We start from the raw sequence: 24,542 nt of genomic DNA, 5'->3' as shown, positions 1-24,542 counted from the left end.
CCTGCCAGCCCTTTCTGGCCTGCCAGGTCTCTCTGGATAGGTCTGCTGCCAGTCTAATACTTCTACCCTTGAAGGTTAATTAGTTCTCGTCTTGAGCTACTTTCAGGATTTTTTATCTCTGAAGGTTGAAAGTTTCACTATTATATGTCAGAGTGTTATCTATTTATATTGATTTTGAGGGAGGTTCTCTGGACCTACTGGACATGAATGACTGCTCCCTTCCCCAGATTAAGAAAGTTCTCAGCTATGAGTTGCTTGAATATGCCTTCTGTCCTCTCTCTTTCTTCTTCCTCTGAGATTGCAGTAATTCTTATATATATATTTTTTTACTTTATGATATTGCTGATTTCTTGAAGCATCCTCTCATAGTCTATTAGTTGTTTTTTCTCTTTTCCTCAGCTTCTTTACTTTCCATCATATTGCCTTCTATGTCACTGATTCTCTCTTCGACCCCATTTACCCTAGCTGTTAGAGAATCCATTTTAGATGGTATCTGACTTAAAGCATTTTTCATTTTGGCCTGATTAGTTTTTATTTCTGCACTAAGAGATTCTGTAGTGTCTTCTGCTTTTTTCAAAGCCAGCTAGTAACTTTATAACCATTATTCTGAATTCAGTTTCTGACGTTTTACTTATATCCATATGGATTAAATCTATGGCATAGAGTATTATCTTTGGTTCTTTCTTTTGCTGTGATTTTCTCCTTCTGGTTATTTTGTCCAGAGAAGAGTAGATGAATGAGAGAACAAAATAAAAAATATCAACCATGACCCCAGTAAAATACACATTAGACAAATCTGAGGAGGTCGGAAACCAAAAAAAGAAAAGAAAAAAAAAAAGAGGGGGGAAAGATAATACAATCTCACCTGTGGACAAAACAGGGTGATCTACTTGGTCCTGGGTGCATTTTGGTCTGTTTGTTAGAAGACAGTAAATCCCCAAATTGGGATACAGATAATTAAATACAGTGATAGGAAGCCAAAAATGAAAAATATGTCTATAAAATATAAATGTAAAAATGAAAATGAAAAAAAAGACTTAAGGGAGACACCTGGGTGGCTCAGTGGTTGAGCATCTGCCTTTGACTCAGGATGGATTCCTGGGGTCCTGTGACTGAGTTCCACATCAGGCTCCCCGTGGAGAACCTGCTTCTCCCTCTGCCTATGTCTCTACCTCTCTCTCTCTGTGTGTCTCTCGTGAATAAATAGATAATCTTTACAAATGTAAATATAAATAAAGACTTAAGAGGTGTCTGAGTGGCTCAGTCAGTTAAGCATCTGCCTTTGGCTCAGGTCACGATCCCAGGGTCCTGTGATTGAGCCCCACATTGGGCTCCCTATTCAGTGGGGAGCCAGCAGCTCTCCCTGCTTGTTCTCTCTCTTTCTCTCTCTCTGTCAAATAAATAAATAAATACAATCTTCTAAAAAAGAAAAAAAAATTCTAAAATTTTTTAAAAGACTTGAAACCAAAGAATTGATAAAAATAAGAATCTAGTTGAAAAGAGAAAAAAAGGAAAAAAGAAAAGAAAAATTTAAACTGAAAGACTAAAGACTTATGAGAAAAAAAAACCTTGAATTCTATATACTATTTTCCCCTAGCGCAGAAGTTTTTTAGTTCTGAGTGTTCTGTAAATTTGATATTCAACTGATGTTCCTGCTGGTCTTCTGGGGGAGCAGCCTGTTGCACTGTTTCTCAGGTGTCTTTACCTGGGCTGAATTTCACTGCCATTGCCAGGAGCTCCGGCTCAGTGTAAGCTACTTGAGTTTGCTCTAAGTGGCTTTTGTTCCCTGAAAGGGAGATAGATAGATAGATGATAGATAGATAGATGATAGATAGATAGATAGATAGATAGATAGATAGATAGATAGATAGATGATAGATAGATAGATGATAGATATTTGCTGCTTTAGAGGATGAAAAAAAAGTAGAAATGGCAGCGCCCCAGTCTCCTACCCCAAAGCTGAATGATTACTGCCCCCACTCTTCAGTGTACCCTCAGGGAAAAGCAGTCAATCCCTTTCGTGTGTGCCAAACTCCACAGACTCCTGTGGTGCACACCTGCACCAATCCTCCCAGGAGATGGAGGGGGGTTTCACCACAGCCCCGCTGCTTGCTGGGCCCCTGCTCGTGAAGCGTTTGCCTATTCATTAGGGCATCCAGACTGCTCCTCCTGGGGGAAGGAGCAGGGTCTCCCTGTGGTTGTCACTTGCTGGGCTCCTGCTTGGAGAGCAGTCAGCTAACTGTGGGGCAGGGCTTTATGGCAATCCTTGAGCTGAGAGGCCACTCTGGGGCTCACTAATTGTACCTGGCTTTTCCATGCCAATACTTGGGAACTCTGATGCACTCAGGCACCCCCATTGTTTCTGTGACCCCAGGGATCCTGAGGCCATACTGTCCCACTTGGGATTCTACCCCACTTAGCCACCTGAGCACCTTTCAGACAGGGACGTCCCGGGAATAGACTTCTAAAGTTCTGATTTTGCACTCTGCTGCTATATTACTTCCCAGTAGCTGGCTTATAGAGGCTCCCTCCCACCCTTGTCTGTCTTCCAATACATCCTCTCAGATTCATGACTCTGCACCTCCTACCTTGCAAAAGGTGGTCGCTTTTCTATTTGTAGAATTGCAGTAATTCTTTTCTTAGATCTCAGGTTGAATTCACAGGTGTTCAGAATTATTTGATAGATAACTAGCTGAGTTCAAGGGACCAGATGAAAGGCAGGCCCCCTATTCTTCTGCCATCTTCCCTCTCTGCCCCTCTTTCACATTTGAAGGACCCTTGTGATCACATTGAGTAAACCAGGATAATTCAGGATAATCCCTTTAAGGTCATCTGATTAGCAGCTCCATTTGCAACCTTAATACCTCCTTACCATTGTTACCTAATAAAGTCATCAATAGAATAATAGCACTCAAAAAAAGATGGCCAAGTTCTAACCTCCAAAATTTGTGAAAAAATGTACTCTGCATACATACCTACATTCACACACACACACACACACACACACACACTGTATATTTCATATATTTTATATATTCAGTTTTGGTACATGGTATGTTTCCAGTAATTTATCCATTTCTTTTGTTATCCAATTTATTGGCATATAATTTTTCATAGTTATCTCTAACAATCCTTTTTATTTCTTTTTCTTTTCGTTTTTTTAAGAGAGAAAGAGCATGTACACATGAGGGGGAATGGCAGAAGGAGAGAATTGTAAACAGACACTGTGCTGAACCCAAGGCAGGGCTCGATCTCACAACCCTAAGATCATGACCTGAGCTGAAATCAGGAGTCAGATGCTTAACTGACTGAGCCACCCAGGAACCCCATTTTTTAAATTTCTGTGGCATCAATTATAAAGTCTTTTTTTCATTTCTGATTTATTTTTTTGAATGTACTATCTTTTTTTCTTTGTCTAAGGTTTTGTCCATTTTTTAATCTTTTCAAAAAACCAACTTTGAGTTTCATTGACTTTTCCCATTGCTTTTCTATTTTATTTGTTATTTCTTCTCTAACTTTTGTTGTTTCCTTCTTTTGACTAACTTTGGGCTGTTTGTTCTTTTCCTATCTCATTGACATGTAAAGTTAGAGGGTTTATTTCCTCTTCCTTTAATGTAGATGCTTATCACTATGAACTTTCCTCAGTACTACCTTTGCTGTATTCCATAAATGTTTGTACATTGTGTTTTATTTTTGTTTTGAGGTATTTTCTACTTCTTTGTTTTGTTTTGTTTTGTTGTTTTGTTGTTTTGTTTGTTTGTTTTTCTAATTACTTCTTTGAATTCTTCTTTGACCCCTGGTTGTTAAGAATGTGTTGTTTAAGGAAAAAAAAAAAGAATGTGTTGTTTAATTTTCACATATTTGTGAGTTTTCCAGTTTTCCTTCAGCTGTCACTTTTAGTTTCAGTCTATCATGAGGAGAAAAAATACTTGATATAATTTCAATCTTCCTTAAATTTTTAAGATTTATTTTGTGACCTAACATCTGATATATCTTGGAGAAAGATATGTATACACTTAAGAGAAATGTGTATTTTGCTGTTAGGTAGAATGTTCTAATGTGTCATTAGGTTTATTTGCCTTGCAGTATTGTTCATGTTCTCCAGTTCTTTATTGATCTTCCATCTGTATATACTATCTATTACTTAAAAAGAGGTATTAGGGATACCTGGGTAGCTCAGCAGTTGAGCTCTGCCTTCGGTTCCGGGCATGATTCTGGAGTACAGAGATCGAGTCCCACATCGGGCTCCCTGCATGGAACCTGCTGCTCCCTCTGCCTGTGTCTCTGCCTCTCTCTCTGTGCATCTCTCATGAATAAATAAATAAAATCTTTAAAAAAAGATGTATGAATTTGTTAAATAAGGTGAACAAGTTTACATAGTAAAATTATTTAAGTAAGTCATCCCAAAGTGTCTTCAGTGTTGTTCTGTATGAGCCAAATTTTGTGGAGCTGTATACGCTTAAGAACATACATCCTTATAGTCGTGACCATTTGGATAAATAAAAATTCTAGGTTCAATGATCTCTTATTTTAATGCTTTAAAAATATATTCCTTGTTTTTATTTGTTTTGGGGCTTTCGGTCTTGTTTGTTTATATTTATACCCACTCTTGCTAATAAAAAGTGATCTGCTCTCTCTCCTAGAAAACTTCAAATTTTTCTTATTTTTAATATTCCTAAATTTCACTCTACTCTGTCTAGTTTTCTCATATGCATGCATAAGTTGGTTCTTATTATCTTTCATGTTGGATATTGTCACTTTGAACCTAAATTTTTCATCTTTTTTGAGTATTGGGAAAGTTACATTAATTATTTCTTTAAATATTTCTCATCCCTAATTTATTTTTTAGGCATTTATTATTTAGTTAAATTCCTTATGAGTTAGATCTTTAATTTGGTTTTCCAACATATGCTTTCATGTTTTTATCTTGTATATTATTTTTAAGTGTTGTATTTTTTGTACCTCACATTTTCCACTTATTCTCTTTTATTTTGCCTTTATCTTGCTAATATCATTTCTTATCTATTTTGTTATTCATTACATTTTATTTTTAAAAATATTTTATTTATTTATTTGACAGAGAGAGAGAGAGAGAGAGAGCATGAGTGGGAGAGAGGCAAAGGGACAAGCAGACTCTCTGCTGAGTGGGGAGCCCAAAAAGGGCTCAATCCCAGGACCCTGAGATTATGACCTGAGCTGAAGGCAGATGCTTAACTGACTGAGCCACCCAGGTGCCCCTTATTATACTTTGAATTCCTTTTCACTGTCTTCTAAAAACATCTACTTCTTATGTCTACCCTGTTTTTTTTCTTTTTTCTCTTTTGAACGGATTTATCTTCCTCAAATTCTCACTCTTTTGACCTAAGTTCATATTTCTCTGTTTTTGATGTTTACTCTTTCTGATAATGGGAACATGGGAAGACTAAATTTAGAATAGATGCTTGTTGATGTGAGCCCCAACAGCTCAGGAACAAGTAAGGGAGATGAGCCTTAGGGTGAAGAACCGCAGTCACTAGTAAACACACGTCACTTTGCACTTTTTAATCTGTAAGCAAATTAGCTAACCATATAGTCAACTGCCAGGATATCACAAAAGGTGAGGGATTATGACAGTGAATACATAACACTGGCTGAAATGAATCAAGTAAGAAGGATGGAAATACACAGAAATAAAAATGACAAACTGTAAAAAACACAGATGGAAATGACCCTAAGATATTTATTTAGCCAAAAGACTGCTGATGGAAACATAATTGCTCATAGCTGGTTAATAATAATAAAAAATTTAAAAAAAAGTAGTTGTCTTAATATATTAAAATTATATGAAACAATAATAAATAAAATACATATAGTTTTAAAAGACAGAGACCATTTTTTAAAAGTGTAAGGTTGATAACTTAATACCTCTTAACTATTTAGGTAAAGGGTGCCATGCAAGATATGCATCAGACAAGTGCTTTGTAAGTTTTCACTTTATAATACACATCTTTCTAACTGAGTTACAGTATATCTTACAGAGATAGTAGGCAGGACCTTCACAATCAACACTCTTCCTGTTCTTCTGGTGCTAAGAACAGTTTGTGTAAATAGAGAGTGTGAATGGAGCAAAGTTAGAGAAACAAGTCTTATATAAATAGAGAAAAAGGATGAATCACTAACAGGCTTCCTAATTTCCATACATGTTTGGTGCATTGACAAACATTCACAAACACATTCACGAACTCATGAATATAATTTCCTTTGAACCTGAGATTGACTCTATGAAATAAGTTAAATATTATACATTATCCTTGTGTGGATGAGGAAACTGAAGTTCAATGAATTGTGTAACATTTCCATCTTTGTTAGGTTATTAAGTGAAACAAAGGGCAACTAGGTCTAGACCTTCTCATTGCAAAGTACATTCTGTTTTCTTGCATCACATGCACACCAAGTCCATGGACAGTTTCTACTTTTGCCAAGAAGAAAACAGTGCAGAGAGTGGGAGACATAAGGAAAAAGAAGGGGGAAAATATGAGATGTAGAATCCAGATATGAAACAAAATCAGGCGAAGAGAGAAAGAATGTATCTAGAACCTAATTTTTCTGAAACACACAAGTAATTTGTCTTCTAATCCTAGGTGGAATAGTATATTAAATTTATGATACTTTCAATTCTAAATTAAACTAAAACCTATGGAAGTATAGAGCTAATAACAAAGACATTCACAAAGCATTCTAACTAGAAATTCTTCTAAGCAACTGTTATCTAATAGGCATGAAAAACATTAGATGTAGTTTTCAAAAGATAACTGAAAGCAAAAAAAAAAAAGGTAAATGGTAATTTGTAGTATTCTACAATGATAATTTTGCATTTCAGTAAAACAAGCTAAAAGAGTGCCCCATATCATCGTGGAAAATAGACAAGCTTTAAAAAATAAGAACTCTGAAAATAAAAATGGAAATAATGAAGGATTAAATTTCAACAAACATTTAATGAATGTATACTCATCCTATTTTCCAATTTTGCCTGACTTCTTATCATCCCAGCCCCCCACCCCACTTTCTATGGCTCTCTCTTTAATAAGATTCTCCCCCTAACTTTATTTGGCTGTAGTCAATCTAAACTCTTCTTTTTTTTAATTTTTCAGGCTAAAATGGACTACAGGGTTTTTGTTTTTGCTTTTAGAGAGAGAGAAAGGAAGCACAAGTTCAAGAACAAGTGCACAAGTACAGGGAGCATGAGCAGAGGGAGAGGGAGAGAGAGCAGAAGTCAAGATATGGTCACTCCGTGAATAAGATTTGAAGGTTCTATGGCCTCACCGCAAAGCCATAAGAATGAGAAACTAACCTTACACATTTTCTCCTGTCAACTCCAATCCAGAATCTGACTACTTTTGTTTGCCTTCCCACGTCTTTCTCCAGGTGGTTTTTGTTTTCCTCTTAGACTTTATAATTGGTTTTTGCTGGAGGATCAGTTTTGTGGGAATTTACTGAGCTCTTTTGGACATGGAAATGGTTATACATATTTAAAGATCACCCTGGCTATAGTGTGAAAAGGATAACAATGAGAGATGCCGATTAGAAAAGTGGTAGGTAATCTGGGTGAAAAATGATGGTCATTTAAGTAGAAATATGAAGCGAAGCATGTCAAAAAGAGAGATATTTATAAGGTTACATTTTTAACTTTGGAGAATTGATTGGACGTAATCGAGAAGAGAGCAGCTTCTAGCCTGAATAACAGAAAGAGGTGAAAAAAGAGGAAGAAGAAAGAGATCTGGACATAAAAGTGAAAAGCCTGAGTGGAGTTCTAATGTAGGCATTTTGGAAAAACAATCTAAAATTCAGCAAAAGCAGTCTTGGCTCAAGATACAGATTTGGTAATCATCAGCATTTAGATGGTAATAAAAACAATGATAATTGGAGAGCTTTCCCAGAAAGGGTACATGGAGTAAAAAAAGAAGAGAGTCTGAAACACAACCCTGAAAAAAAAAATTTGAACCGTGAGAATAACATAAGCCTGCTCAGGATACTTGAGACGAGTGATGCAAAAAACAAGATTTGATTCATGCAAATGTAAACAACTCAGTTTTACCGGAAAGGACAGGAAAGAGAATTATGGAAAAGTGAGGGTGCAGTGCAGCAGGAATTTTATTTTAAAGGAATAAACTTGAAAATTGATTAATTATACAGCTATTCCCTAGCAAATTTCAAAACAACCTCCAGACAAGACTCTCTTGAGCCACAAACCTGCCAGTTGTGTCTACTTGATGCACATTTATTCTTAGGAATCTCAAACCTGTGAAAAACTGATTTCAGTGTTTTTAACCCCAAGACTTCTCTTTTTCTCATATCAAATAACAATGTTAGTACATACAATTATCTAAACTAGAAACTTGGAAAATAAAATCAGAAAATTTATTTTCCCTTATTCCCAATCTTATTGATTCTCCCCTTAAACTTCTCCAAAGTGTGTTTGTGATCTTTTGTTTCTTTTCCAACAGACTTTTTTTTCCCCTGAAGTCAGCTTTCTAACAAATTTCTTTGTCATAAGTCCATCTTCTACATAGATACCGGAATTAAGCATCTAAAATCTAATTTCCTTATATTACATTTAAAAATACAATTTCATCCCCCAATGTTTGGCATATTTCTATCCTTATATTCCACCTACATAGATACTCTTTTTTGTTTTGCAAATGATTTGTGTTCTTTCACTACATGGGCTTTTAATGTGTTTCCTATTTTGTTTTAAATGTTTATTCTTCAATTTCTAAGTTTCTATTATTTCTTAAAAACTTAGTTCAGGGATGCCTGGGTTGCTCAGTAGTTGATCGGCTGCCTTTGGCTCAGGGCATCAAGGGTCCCGGGATCAAGTCCCACATTGGGCTCCCTGCAGGGGGCCTCCTTTTCCCTCTGCCTATGTCTCTGCATCTCTCTCTGTGTCTCTCATGAATAAACAAGTAAATAAATCTTAAAAAAAAAAAAAAAGACTTAGTTCAGATGTCACTATATCTACAGAAACTTTAACCACTGTAGACAATATTAAGCATCTTTCCTATGTACTCATGACATTATAAATTTATAGTATTCATTACATTATTATGCTGGCATTATTTATTGTTTTTGCCCCAGAAATTATGTTTTTTTAGGGCATTTATTATGTCTAGCTTTTCTTCCCTTCTTACTCTGCACCTGTCTCAACTCTAAGATATTGTGGAGTAATTGCCATATTGGAATTGCTCAATAAATGTTTGTTGAGTAAATGGATTGAGGTTCAAGTGAGTTAACTGAGTTAATCATGGCTGTACCTCTGGCAAAATAGAAACTTGGAACCATCTTCTGACTTCAATTCCAGAACTCTTGACAAAAAAAAAATAAATAATAAATAAAAAAATAATGAACTGACTGGCCTGATTACAGGTAAACATAGACTTTATCTCTTACCTAAATACCAGCTATTTCTTTCTACCTGTGATACTTTAATATCCGTTTGATAATTGTGAACATTTGTATTTCTGTTTTGAAATCTTTCAGTCTTAAATTCTCTACCTCATGACATAGGCATTTTAATGATTTTTACTAAAGATTTCAGCTTTCTTGTTCCTTTTTTTTAAGATCTGAGAAAATCATCATATCATTCTTTCTCTGCACTTCAGTCCTGCATTAGGGACAGAGTTAAAATGCCCATCTCATAGAGTTATAGTTAGATTAAAAGAAGGCACATTTATAAATCTATCTATATTAACTCATTTCATATCCTTCTAAATCCCAGCTCACTGGTGAGATTCTACTGTGGTTATGTGTTTATATCTATTACCTTTTTTCTTTAAAATTTTTAAATTTTATTTCCTTTTTATTTTTTGAATTTTATTTTATTTAAATTCAATTAATTAACATGTAGTATATTATTAGTTTCAGAGATAGAGTTCAGTGACCTTTTTCCTTTCTAAAAAAAAAGTAGCTTGGAATTATGCTGTGAGGTTTTTTACCCTTTTGAATCTCTTATCTAGAGCTAATTTTCTTTTCAAAATTGAAGAAATGGATTGTTAAAAGCTTTCTCTGAACTTTTAGAAATTTCCTTTTAAAAGACAGGGTTTATATTTGGTTATATTTATATCTGCTCTAATGAGATGTTCTGTTATTTTCTGAAATTTTCTCCTCTTTGATTTCACAAATGAGTGCTTTGATGGTCAGCATTTAGATGAGCATATTTTTCTATTTCTTCAATAATCAATAAATCATATTGTCAATACGCGCATTACTAATTCTGCAATACCTTTAATAGCACATGGCATAAAACTGTGTTTAGCTAAATGATTGATCTGAATGAATTTTTGATCTGAATGAATTTAAAGCTAAAAGCTGGGTGATGGTAGTTCACAATGGTAATAAAAATACACTTATCAGTATTAACTGTGTGGCTAGTACTATGCCAAGATCTTTATGTATATTATTTCAATTAATCATTATAATAACTTTTGTGTGATTATCTCCATCTAAAAATTGAGGAAACTAAAAAATGAGAGGTTTCACTACATGTCCACTCCATAATTTAGCCAACAATCTCAAAACATTTATTGAGTCTTTGCTTATTATGTGTCAGGTATCTGAGTTTGATAGAGAACCTGGTAATATTTTTTCTGTTTATTTATTAGAAGAGAAACCAAAACTTGAAGCCTTTCTGTTCTTTATAGCAGACTGAGCATAAGACAGAAGCCATGTCTTCCTACAATTTTAATAAATAATCTTAAAAAGTATTAAAAGCAACTTAATAACTCTGCTAAAACACAAGGATGATGTTAGATATGGGCTTTTTATATATAGACTTTATTCTGCTGAGATAATTTCCTTCTATTCCTAATTTGTTGAGTGCTACTATCATAAGACTGCTGAATTTTCTGAAATGCTTTTTCTGCATCTATTGAGATGATTATGTGGTTTTATTCTTTATTTTGTTATTTTTTAAAAGATTTTATTTATTTATTCATGAGAGACACACAGAGAGAGGCAGAGACACAGGCAGAGGGAGAAGCAGGCTCCCAGAGCTGAAGGCAGACACTCAACCACTGAGCCACCCAAGCGTCTCTATTCTTCATTCTGTTAAGGTGATATATTAGATTGGGTAATTTTCATATGTTGAATCCAACTTGCATTCCAGCTATAAATTCCACTTGGTTATGATGTATGATCCTTTTAATGCATTGTTAATTACAGTTTGCAAGGATTTTTTTGAGAAATTTTAAATACTCATCAGAGATATTAGTCTGTAGTTCATTTCCTTGTGATGTCTTTGTCCAGCTTTAATATCAGGTAATGTGGCCTCATTTAATGAATTTGGGAGTATATCCTTCTTTTCAATTCTTTGGAAGAGTTTGAGAAGTATTAGCATTAATTCTTTTTTAAATGTGTGGTAGAATTCTCCAGTGAAACCGTCTTGTCCTGGGCTTTCTTTGTTGGGAAGTTTCTAATTGCAGCTTTAATCTCCTCACTACATACAGATCTGTTCAGATTTTTAGATTGCTATGTTTGGTTACCCAATTCTTTGGCATATAATTGTTCATAGTTGTGTCATAACTTATTTTATTTCTGTGGCATTATTTGTAATGTCTCCTCTTTCATATCTTATTTTAGCTATTTGAGTCTCCTCTTTTTCTCAGTTAATCTGTCAAATTTGTTGATCTCTTTAAAAATCGAACTCTTAGTTTCATTGATTTTTTCTATTCCCTTTTCATTGATCTACACTCCAATAGTTTCTACTATTAGTTTTGTCACTGTTTGCTTCATATATTTGACTGTTTTAATGTTAGTTACATATATATGTTTGTAATTGTTATATTTTCTGCTAAATTGACCCTTTTTCATTATATAATGTCCTTTGTCTTTTGTGACAGTTTTTGTCTTAAAGACTATTTTGTCTGTAAAAGTACAGCCTCTTCTGTTCTCTTTAGGTTCTTGTTTGCATAAAATATTAGTTTTCACCTGTTTGGGCAGCTATAACAAAAATACCATAGACTGGGTGGTTTAAATAAAAAATATTTATTTCTCATAGTTTTAGAGGTTGAGAAATTCAAAATCAAAGATTTTGGCAGATTAGGCTACTGGTGATGGCTTGTTTCCTGATTCATAGATGTCTATTTTCTCATTGTGTCTTCATATGATGGAAAAAGGGCATGAGAACTCTCTGGGTATATTTTACAAGGAACTAATCCTATTCATAGGAGCTCTGTCCTCTTGACATAATAACTTCCCAAAGGCTGCATTTCTTAATACCATCTCTTTGGTGGTTAGGTTTTCAACATGAATTTTGAAGGCACAGAAACATTAGCTTATTACATACCCTTTCATTTTTAGCCTTTTGGTATCCTAGAACCAAAGTGAATCCTTTATAGACAGCATATAGTTGAATCTTATTTTCTTAATCAATTCAGGCAATTTAATCAAGTTATGTTTAAATTAATTATGGGTAGGAAAGAACAATTACCATGTTGTCAATTGTTTCTGTCTTAAAATTTTTTGTTCTCTTTCCCTCCTTGAATTTTTTGTGTTTATTTATTTATTTATTTATTTATTTATTTATTTATTTATTTATTGTAATGATGTGTTTTGATTCTGTATTCATTTCCCTTTATGTGTACTTTATAGACATGTTTTTGTGGGTACCATTGCAATACATAAAACAAGTTATAGTTATAACCATCTGTTTTAAACTAAGAACAACTAAACTTCAATTGCATGTGAAAACTACTCTTTTATACATTTGCCCCTATCCTACTTCTTTGTTGTTAATGACACAAATTACTCCTTTTCAATTGCATTAACATAGATTTATAATTACTTTTTACTCTTTTAAAAGTCTGTTAAGTTTATAAGTGATTTACTCATCTACATTGCAATAATACAGGATTTTATACTTCCTTTACTAGGGAATTTTATATTTCGGTATGGTTTTGTGCTGCTATTCATCATCCATTCACTTCAATTTCTAGAACTTTCAGTATTTCTTGGAGGAAAAAATCTAGTGGTTGTGAATTCCCTCAGTTTTGACTTACTGGGAAAATCTTGATTTCTCCTTGTTCTTTAAGGACAGTTTTGACAAATATAATATTCTTGTTGACAGTCTTTTTCTTTTAGTACTTTGAATATTTTATTCTATTCCTTTCTAGAATAAGGTTTTTTTGCTGAAAAATGTGATGATAATCTAATGAGAATTCTCTTGTATGTGATGAGTTGCCTTTCTTTTACTGCTTTCAAGATTTTCTTTTTGGCTGTGACTTTTGACAATTTGATTATGATGTGTCATGATGTAAGTCTCATTACGTTTGTCCTAGATGAGCTTCTTTGAATTTATCAAATTTACATGTACATTTCTTTACTTAGATTTGGAAAATTTGAGGCTATAGTTGTTAAATAATTTTTCTGCCCCTTTCTCTTTCTTCTTCTGGTATTTTCATAATGCAAATACTATTCTGCTTGATGGTGGTGTCCCACAGGTCCTTTACATTTTTCATTTTTATTCATTCTTTTTTTTTTTTTCCCCTTGGCCCACTCTGAGTTTGTTGATTCTTTTTCTGTCTGGTCAAGTTTAATTTAGAGTTAGTCTAGTGAAGTTTTCAATCCAAGTAATGTCTTCTTCAGTTCCAGAATTTCTGTTTGGTTCTTCTTCCTAATTTCTATTTCTTCATTAATAATCTCACTTATTTCTTCAAATATGCTGCGGTTTCCTCTTCTTTTATATGTCGTATCTTTTTTGTTGTTGGAATTTTGGCATTTGAAGAATCAGCCAATTATTTCAGACTTTGTGTTTTTGTACAGGGATGTGTTTTACTAGTTAAGCTACAGATTCTTTAGACCTCTCAAGTTTTTTTCTGGGTATGTGTCCTCCTTGGGCTATTTGAAGAAGTTTGCTGTCTGTCTACTTAGGAGTTCTTCCTGGGGTCTGAAATATTGCACCCTCCCTGGTTTAGTAAATTGCAATACTGGTACTCCACCTAGTGTCTATCCGTGGTACTACAGATTCTGGTTCAGGGTTTATTGTCTTAAATCTGAGATCCTCAACTCTGGCCATCCACTCTTGTCAGTACTTGAATACAAGCTGGTCCCTCATGCTGCCTCTAAGTCATAACATTGGATATAAGTCCCATTCCTTTCTCTCCCCTGGATACTTGAAGGGAAGAAAAGATGGGAGGTGAGGGTTTTGTCCCAATTGCATTAATGATGCTTTGTTGAGGGAAGACTCTGGCAAGAAAATTGAGTGTCACAGATTTTCCTATTGGGACTTGTATGGTTGGCTTTACACTGTATAGGATGCATAAATGTTCACAATGTTAATTCTGCCAATCCATGAGCATGGAATATTTTTCCATCTCTTTGTGTCTTTCTCAATTTCTTTCAGAAGTGTTCTATAGTTTTTAGGATATAGATCCTTTACCTCTTTGGTTAGGTTTATTCCTAGGTATCTTATGCTTTTGGGTGCAATTGTAAATGGGATTGACTCCTTAATTTCTCTTTCTTCAGTCTCATTGTTAGTGTATAGAAATGCCACTGATTTCTGGGTATTGATTTTGTATCCTGCCATGCTACCAAATTGCTGTATGAGTTCTAGCAATCTTGGGGTGGAGGCTGTTGGGTTTTCTATGTAGAGTATCACGTCATCAGCGAAGAGGGAGAGTTTGACTTCTTTGCCAATTTGAATGCCTTTAATGTCTTTTTGTTGCCTGATTGCTGAGGAATATAAATAATAGTGAAAGGGAATAGAAGGGAAGGGAGAGGAAATGGGTAGGAAATATCAGAAAGGGAGACAGAACATAAAGACTCCTAACTCTGGGAAATGAACTAGGGGTGGTGGAAGGGGAGGAGGGTGGGGGGTGGGGGTGAATGAGTGACGGGCACTGAGGGGAGCACTTGACGGGATGAGCATTGGGTGTTATTCTGTATGTTGGTAAATTGAACACCAATAAAAAATAAATTTATTATAAAAAAAAGGATACAGAAATGTTTAAATGGTTTTTGGATTTCATTCTTCCCTGATGTAAGTTATAGTCAAGTGAGGGCAATATATATTACACAAATAAGTAAATAAAAATATTGTGAGGGGAAAGTGGTATAATTTTAAGTAGGTTGGTTAAGGAAAGCCTCACTGTGAACGTTATATTGAGCAAATCCCTCAAAGATGTCAAAGAGTAAATGATAGGGATATAACCATGGGGAAGAGTTTTCCTTGCAGGAAGCAAAGCAAGAACAAAGACCCTGAGTCAGAAAAATAAACCTGGAATACTCAAGGTAAGACAAGAAGGCTCGTTTGGACGGAGAGGAATGAGCAAGTACTGGAGTAACAGAAATGAGATCAGAAGGATAAAATGGAATATTTGTGGGGAAGGGATAATTGAGGGAGAACAGACCATTTAGAGCCTTTTAGGTCATTGGAAAGATTCGATATTACTAAGAGTGAGGTGGGAAAACATGGAGGGGTGGCATAATCTAATTTTATTTTGAAAGAATTTTTGTAGTTACTGTACTGAGAACAGGCTGAAAGGGGGATGAGAGCAGAAAGAGAAAGATCTGGTAGGAGGCTAATGTGGTGATCCAGGCTAAATGATGGTGGCTACCACTGGTGGTGTAGGAAGTAATAAGAAAAACCCATCTGAATCAGCTTGAATTGCTATAAGAAAATACTAGAGTCATGTATTTTAAGTCACGTAGTGACTTAGAAAACAGAAATTTATTTCTCATGGTTCTGGGGCCTGGAAGTTTTGAAATCTGGGTATCAGCATGGTTGAGTTCTGCTTAGAATGCTCTTCCTCATTTTCAGATGGCTATCTTCTTGTATCCTCACAAAGCAGTGGGAGAAAAGTAAGCTCCTCTAGGACACTAATCTTATCATGAGAGTTTTATGACCTAAGTCCCAAAGCACCCATCTCCAAATATTAGGGATTAGGGTTTCAACATATGAATTTGGTGGGAACACAAACATACAGTCCATAGTAGAAGAATATTTTAATGCTGGATATAAAAGGAATTTACTTATGGGTATAAATGTGGACCATAAGAAGGATGAATCAACACATTCTGTTAAAGCGAATTTGAAAATAAAACATTTGTAACCACTAGAATTAAAGTATTTTATTAGGATGTTGAATATACTGCTTTGTTGTTTTCATTTTAATTTGGATTTCTCTGATAATAGTGAGGTTTTATAAATTAAAAAAAAAAGCCATTTTCCAGCTGATGTCCTGGAAATGCCATCTTTGAGAATGTGTAGCCACTCCCCTCACAGTTAGTTACTTTTCATGGGGGAATAAAGAATAGCTTAGATCGTGGCCATCTCAGGTCATTATCTAGCTTCTTAAAAATGAGTTAATAATATTAAATGAAAAATAAGAACTTTGACTGTTCTGCTCTAATTATCTGATGTTGTAACCAAGTTAGAAAATTATGTTTTATCTGTATAATGATAATAACATTAAAAAGACTAGGAAGGATCAATTGGTATAGTGGAAGATGGGTATGATTTCTATGATAAAAATAATGTTCTTAAGTAAATAAGATAAGTTATTTTTAATTCAATACATATAAGGCCTATAGTCTTTTTGTTAATAATTTTCTCCTTTCTTTCTGCTTTTTCCTAGATGTTCTTAGTAGCCCTGTCATTCAGCTTTATGTGTAAGGCACTAGGTGGAGTTGTTATGAAAAGTTCCATCACTCAAATTGAAAGGAGATTTGACATATCATCTTCTATTTCTGGCTTAATTGATGGAGGCTTTGAAATTGGTAATTTTTATTTCTATTTTTATTATTACTTAGTAATAAGATTTGCAGAAGTAAAAACTGCTCATACCAGCCCTACACCACTAATTCTCAGTCAGGAGTAAATTTGCCCTCCAGGGACAATTTGATGATAATGGATGTTATTTTTGGTTATTATAACTGATGGGAAGGAGATTGTTATAGGCATCTTGTTGTAGGGGCCAAAGGTGCCACTACACATCCTACAATGCACAGGACAAAACCCATGACAAAGAATTCTTCAGCCCAGAATGTCAATAAGCAGACATTGAGAAACTTTAATCTATACAAACTCATTGCTTACAAACTAATATTTTGCAGGGCTTTACCTTCCCTCTTTCAAGATGCCCTTGTATAATAAATAAATAGATAAATACATACATACATAAATAAATAAATGTTGGAGAGAGGATTATGATTCTGATGATTTGAGGGAAGAGGAAGAGCTTTGAAGCAACTTCTGTTAGGTTTGTGCTGTTTGCATATAAAATTTTGAAATGAAAAATATTTTTGTTTTTAGAACATTGAATATATTGCTTTGTTGTCTTTAATTTGGATTTCTCTAATAACAGTAAGGTTTTATATAATATTGGATTATAATTATAATGGGTTATAATTATGAATCAGTAGCTCATTACCTTCTCCCTTATAGCCTTTAAAAACTTTTAAACAATATTCAAATTTATCAAACAAAAGTTTTAAAGTATTATAAAATGTTTAACTTTCAACAGCTTCACAGTTTCTGTTATTCCTGAATTTTGCAAAGAACTGAATCTGTTAACACCCACTGAATTAATTCCACTCTGGATTTTCAGGCATCAATGTCTTCCTGAAAATATTTCTTTGTTTCTTTTAACATTTCCTGTGTTTCTTCTTGAGAATGGCTAATGAAAACATGACCAATTTGGTCAGGTATCAATAAGCAGTTCTTATGTGCAGGCATGATGTCTTCACAAGCATCTTCTAAATTTTGGAGTTGTTTCATTTTCACTTCTTTTTTCCTTCAGCTCTACTTGTATTCAGTGCAAATTTGTTTTTCTTTTGTTGATCTTCAAAAATAATATTAACATTTTCTCAGTCTCCTTCATGGTGGCTGTCATCTTGGGCCCTTTTTAGACTTTTTAATGATTTGAAGGGACTCAAAATTATGTCTGTTGTATTAATTACAAATATTTTCTATAAGTTTGCTGTTTATTTTTAACTTATCTTAAAATATATTAGCTGTTGAATATTTTTAAAAATAATTGTATAAAGGAAGACCCATGTATCTTCTTACTATGAATTCGGCATTTTCATGATTAAGAGGCCATTTCACCCTTCATATCTTTTACCCTTCTGTTTCTGGGATTTAATGAAACCGTCTAAAATTTTAGTTTTGGACTGTTAATTAGCTTTAAATTCTAATTCAGTGTGTGTTTCTTCTTATTGATGAATAGATTCTTAATATTTTTGTTAAAATTTGTAGCTGTTTGACAGCCATTATGTGTGCATGGTTTTAAGTTTTACTGGTTTCTTTGCTTACCACTGTTAATTGAATCCTGTGACTTCAAATCTCATCTTTAGTTTTTGTGGAGTATATATTCAAGTAGTTATTTTTTCCTGGAAATAATTGAAATAACATATTCCAAGCCATTGTTTGTTGGAAAATGCATTACTCTACCATTATATTCAAGCAACAATTTGATTATAGAATTAAAATTTCAAAATCTTTTTTCCTCAAAACATTTAAAACATGTATCTGTTTTATAATATTCAGTGTTACATATAAGAAATCATTATCAATGTCATTGTCATGCACCAATAAGTATCTCCTCTTTATCCTTGAATTTCAGAAATTTTACCAACATATTTCTGAACTGTTTCTTTTACATTACTTAATGCTGGAGAAGTATAGAAGTTTGTATCTGAAAGCTTAAGTCTTCTTTTAAATGAAGGAGTTTCTTTTTTTTTTTTTTTTTAAGATTTTATTTACTTATTCATGAGAGATACAGAGAGAGGCAGAGAGGTAGGCAAAGGGAGAAGCAGGCTCCCTGCAGGGAGCCAATGTAGGACAGAATCCTGGAACTCTGGGCCTGGAACTCTAGGGATCACCACGCCCTGAGCCAAAGGCAGATACTCAACCACTGAGCCACCCAGGCGTTCCTTTATTTTCTACTTTTAAGTTTGTTTCTTCTCTTCTATTTTCTTATTTATTTCTTCTGAAACATATACTAGAAGAATGTTAAATTTCCTCACAATTTTGTTCCTTTAACTTTTTCTAAAATTTTCCTTTTTTTTTTTTTTTTTTTTTTGCTTTATGTTCCATCAGTCTTCTCTGATACCATCTTCCATCTTACCAGGTCCCAATATGTACATTTTTTAATACTATTTTTAATTTACAAAAATTCTTTACTGTTCTCTTATTATTTTTAGTCTACCAGTTCTTTTTTTTTTTAAGATTTTATTTATTTATTCATGAGAGACACAGAAAGAGAAAGAGGGAGAGACGCAGGCAGAGGGAGAAGCAGGCTCCATGCAGGGAGCCCGATGTGGGACTCGATCCCAGGTCTCCAGGATCAGGCCCTGGGCTGAAGGCAGCGCCAAACGGCTGAGCCACCCAGGTTGCCCTAGTTATTTTATGGATGCAACCTACCCTTTACCTCTAAAGAGACTAACTAGATTTTTTCAGTTTCTCCTCGTTTTAGTTTCTTTATTTAAGGGTTTCTCCATGAGTAACTTTATCTGCCAGTTCATTTTGGTGCTGTTATTTCATGCTTTTTTCCTCCCATCAAATGTTCACTAATTCTTGGTTGTTATTTGTTATTATACATGTAGCTCCAAATGGATCTGGTTGGTCATGACTTCCTACACTTGGAATGCTCTTCATCTCCTTTTTATTCTAGATAACTAATACTCTACATTAAATCTCAAGTGACCTCTACTCCAGAAAACTTTATTTCAGCCCCTACTTAATTTAAGCTCTTCCTTTCTGTGGTCTAATATCACCCCTGTTCATCTACTTATTTTTATCATTGGTATATAATTTCCTGGAGGACAAATACTATGGTTTATTCTCTTCTTTATATTTCCAGCTCCTAGTACTATGGCAGGTACTTAATAGAAACTTAAGGAATGGTAAGAGTAAGTTAATAAATGTTCAAATGAGCACCTTTCTCTCAGGTCAGGAAGATTTCTGCATTTTTTCCAGTCAAAAACAATTCAGTCAGTGCCATATTTTTCAATAAAATTTTGCTTCACTAATATTGCCAAGTTATTCAAGTGTTTTATTTCCTATCTAAAAATTCATTCTTTTTCTTAACACCATACAACTATACAATGAGTTGTTTAATGTAAGTGAGTTTCATCTTCTCAATTAAATTACATGATCTGTAGGGAAAGGCATGTTTTATGCTCTATTTGTATTTATTCTGAGGCTTTCCATTCTATTGGACACAAAATCGGACTGGCAATATTTGCTATAATAAATCATAAAAATTAATTTTATTCTCTTTGTAGGGAATTTGCTTGTAATTGTATTCGTGAGTTACTTTGGATCCAAACTACACAGACCAAAGATAATTGGAATCGGTTGCTTCATTATGGGAACTGGAAGTATTTTGACTGCTTTACCACATTTCTTTATGGGATAGTAAGTGTTAAACAGCTCTATGTCATTAATAATCATTTCATTGTAAATTCATGGTAAGTTTTCATTATTTTTCTTTTAAATAAGCAATTACTTTTTGAGAAGAATACCCACTAAGCATGTGTAGAAATGAAGTATATTTTTTATGTTTTAAGTTACTTATTGCTTTATCAGCCATGGCTTTCACTGATTTTGAAATATGAATAGCACTAAATAAGGTATATAGTTTCATAGGAAATAAATGATCTTTTTATGACTTTCTGGTATAATATATACTTTGTGTCTTTGCCTACAAGATTTTGTTTATAGTCCATAAATGTTCATCACCTAACCCACTACCATTTCCATTGAGAGTTTTTTTTTTTTAAGATTTAATTTATTTATTCATGAGAAAGAGAGAGAAAGAGAGAGGAGAGAGAGAGAGACAGGCAGCGGGAGAAGCAGGCTCCATGCAGGGAGCGTACGAGGGACTCGGTCCGGGGTCTCCAGGATCATGCCCTCGGCGGAAGGCGGTGCTAAACCGCTGAGCCACCGGGGCTGCCCGAAAGTATTCTTGTTAAGGTCATGGTATAGTTCTGATTAGAGTCAGATACTAATGATGGAAAACCTAAAATATCAGTGGCTTAAATAAAATAGAGGCTAATTTTCCACATAAAAAATTAGTGGAGACAGACCTGGCATGATAGGTTCCTGCTTCTCTTTATCATATTGTGCTGCCTTGCATAGCCTCAACCTCATACTCCAAATTGTGGCAATGTTGTCTCAGGCAACAAGATGAAAGAAGAGAAGAAGAACAAGAAGAAAAAGTGTGTGCTGGCTGAGCTTAAGAAATATTTTCAGAAGTATAATACTTCTAACTTCACATTGGCCAGAACTTTGTTACATCTCACATTCAGATACAAAGACATTGGCAAAACTAGACTTTATTCCAGACTGTCATCCTTTTAGCTAAAAATCCCATCTCTATTACAATGGAAGGAATGAAGAACGGATATTGAGAGACAATGAACAGTTTCTGCTAAAGATATTAATTACTTATTCATTGCCCAAACCAACAGTCATGTCTTTTGGTTACCATACTAATTCCCTTCCCCCCTTTTATTTGACCCTCATAAGTACTTTCTTCTTTCTGGTACTGCTTCTTCTTCTTTATCGTTGTATTACTGTTCCTTGATTTTTTCCCCTATATTGGTGGCTTCTTCTTTTTTTTTTTTTTTTTTTAGATTTTATTTATTTATTCATGAGAGACACAGAGAGAGAGGCAGAGAGAGGGAGAAGCAGGCTCCATGCAGGGAGCCTGAGGAGGGACTTGATCCCGGGTCTCCAGGATCAGGCCCTGGGCTAAAGGCGGCGCTAAACCGCTGAGCCACCGGGTTGCCCTATTTGTGGCTTCTTCATCATGCCTGCCCTTTTAGTATGCTGCCGACACCATAATGTCACTATCTGCTAAGCTCCCTCTTCAATCTTCTTCACTTTTCATTCTAGATTATTTGTATGAAGTGTGTGCATTAAATATAGCAGTAACATACATTGACTTTTTCTTACACTCAAGATCTATATAATCAGTCATCTCATAGCTATCGCCAGCCTACCATCTGGTAAGAATTTTGCATGCATATATTCAAAATTAAATTCACCACTGCGTTGAAACCAGTTCAGATTTTTCACATTCACTCTTTCAATGATGATTCATTTAGCCACAAAGGAATTCAAACCAAAGTCAAGGGGCTCATTCTAGATTCTTTCACTATTTCAACACACATGACAAGTGGTCACCAAATATTGCTTATTACTATCTTCTTGCTGTCAAGGTTGCTTCCTCCTTTCATCCCCATTGTTTCTAACCTAGTTGAAGCTTCCCACATCTCTGGCCTGGACTTTCTGCCTTCAGTCTCAACTCCATCCTAACTCATATTCTATACTAGGGAATTTATTTTAAAACACAAATATAATTATTTCACCCCTGCTTAAAACTCCCAATTTCCTATAGCAGGGTTTCTCAAGCTTTAGTTTCAAATCACAAGTGAATCAACAAATCAATTCAGATGATTGAAATCAACAATTTTTTAGAGGAGAGAACAGAATAAAATAGAAGAATATATAATGTGAGAACAAATACTTTTCTGTGCAACTTTTATTTTGATTGTACATATATTTATGAGTGTGTGTATACATATGTATATGTTCTGGTAGTGTTGCAAAATTTATTTCTTACTGTTGGTCATAGTTGAAAATGTCCAGTGCCCCTTGCCTATGGATTAATATCTAAACTCATTTACATGTATCTTCACTGTCTTTCTAGCTTCATCTTACACTGCTCTCCAGGTTGGAGGACCACACTCTAGGCTTGTAGCTTTCCAAATGTGCCATAATATGTTATATCTTTACATATGGCATTTCTATAGCCTTGAATAATTTTCCTTCTTAGTCTACCTGTTAAGCCCCTATTCATTTTTTTTGCTCCTATCCATTTTTAAGATTTATCTCACATGTCATCCTCATTGTCAACTCTTTAATCTACCACCTCTCCCACCTCCAAGGAAAACTGATCATCCCCTTTTCTTTGTGACAACTCAGGACCTGTTATATATATATATATATATATATATTATATTCAGCACCTTGTCACATGGTTTATTATAGATCTTTATGTTATAAAATATAAAATACTTTAAGCATAAAAGCTGTATGTTTTACTTCTTGTTCTCTGGAGCTGAGCATAATGCCTGGCCTGCAATAGGCTGCCCTTGGAGCTCACAGGGTACCTTCCGATCAGTATTTGTTGCTATTCTGGCTCCATCTCTGTTGTTATTAAGTTCTTCCTCATCAAACTGAAATGGACTAGAATTTTCTAAAACTAAGTTTTGTAGAGCCAGACATTTCAGTGTATGTAGTGGGGAGGAGGATATGAGTATCTATGAAAGAAAGCCAGAGAGGTTATTGATAAAAAAATGTGGATGAATTCATGTGTATTGTAGATTGACTTGAAAAGTGCGATTCTAAAATTTATTAAGATTTACCAGAAAGTTCATCAGGAAGTTTAGATTGTGACCACCTTTGAAGATAATTCAAATGGATAGATAGACTCAGCAGAGTTTTTTTTTTCTTAAGATTTTATTTATTTATTCATGAGAAACACAGAGAGGTAGAGACATAGGCAGAGGGAGAAGCAAACTTCTTGTGGGGAGCGATGAGGGACTCGATCCCAGGACCCCAGGATCATGACCTGAGCCAAAGGCAGATGCTCAACACTGAGCCACCCAGGTGGCCCAGGTTCCTTTTTTTTAAAACAAAACATGAAACCAAGATATTACATATCTTGAGCATAATATATACACTCCTAGAATGATAATCCCACCTTTCCTGGGAAGTGCTGAATAAATATTTCTTAGTGGGCACTCCCATTTCATTTTTACCATCACTTTCCCTGAAATTCAGGCTGTGAAATTGACAAAAAGGATTCTGATAATTTAGAGAAAAAAATCATGCAATTAAAGTGAAAAAAATTCCTCTGCATTTCTGGGAAAATGAAACTATTCAGTAGATAAGCTAAATTTTAAATCTAGTGATATTGTTACAGTTACAGGTATTCTAAAGAAACTCATATTAATCCATCAGAAAATTTAACATCAAGCTTCCCAACCTGTTTACTTGGTCAAAATTTGTTACTCAATAGAACATCACCTGAGATAGTAGAAAAAGGTAAGAATTGATAGTGTCACTAATAAATATTCTAAAACTGAATTAATTATATCTGTAAAAAAATTATGATATTACCAAAAGCGATTAAAAAACAGGAAAATCATTTGCATCTTGTGTATATAAGACAAAACAGTGTTAATATATATAAAGAGCTTTTAGGAAGTAATAAGAAAAGAAAATATTTCAGCAGGAAATTGGTAGAGAATATATGCATTTAAATTAGGGAAGTGGTATAAATATGTAAAAAATATAATTGCATGAAAAACACTAATTATTACACCAAGTAAATATTTTTTTACCTATTAAGACTCAAATCAGGAATTACAAGTTTTTTAAATGTTAAATATTTCTACCTATTAGAAAAATATTAAAAATGAAAAGATTTTCTGCTTATTTTATCAAAAATAAAAAGAAATAATGTAGAAGCATTTTATCCATTCCTTGGAGTATA

The 24,542-nt window shown here is 34.2% G+C and overlaps 1 protein-coding gene and 1 pseudogene across 9 annotated transcripts in view; one reads left to right on the top strand and one right to left on the bottom strand.

Annotated features, from left to right (window-relative positions):
• SLCO1B3 (solute carrier organic anion transporter family member 1B3) overlaps window positions 1–24,542 on the top strand; it is an 85,046-nt gene that overhangs the window by 37,041 nt on the left and 23,463 nt on the right. For all 9 annotated transcript variants that reach the window (XM_072798759.1, XM_072798757.1, XM_072798758.1 and 6 more), the window contains 3 exons: window positions 16,608–16,749; window positions 20,260–20,392; window positions 23,970–24,091. In XM_072798759.1, the coding sequence (XP_072654860.1) occupies window positions 16,608–16,749; window positions 20,260–20,392; window positions 23,970–24,091 (397 nt within the window). The remainder of the gene's footprint in view (window positions 1–16,607; window positions 16,750–20,259; window positions 20,393–23,969; window positions 24,092–24,542) is intronic.
• On the bottom strand, window positions 17,482–17,864 carry LOC140616858 (prefoldin subunit 4 pseudogene; annotated as a pseudogene).

The sequence above is a fragment of the Canis lupus genome, chromosome 25 (assembly GCF_048164855.1).
Source record: "Canis lupus baileyi chromosome 25, mCanLup2.hap1, whole genome shotgun sequence".
Lineage (NCBI taxonomy): Eukaryota > Metazoa > Chordata > Mammalia > Carnivora > Canidae > Canis > Canis lupus.
The sequence above is the reverse complement of the archived record's forward strand: the minus strand, read 5'-3'. Positions and strand labels throughout refer to the sequence as shown.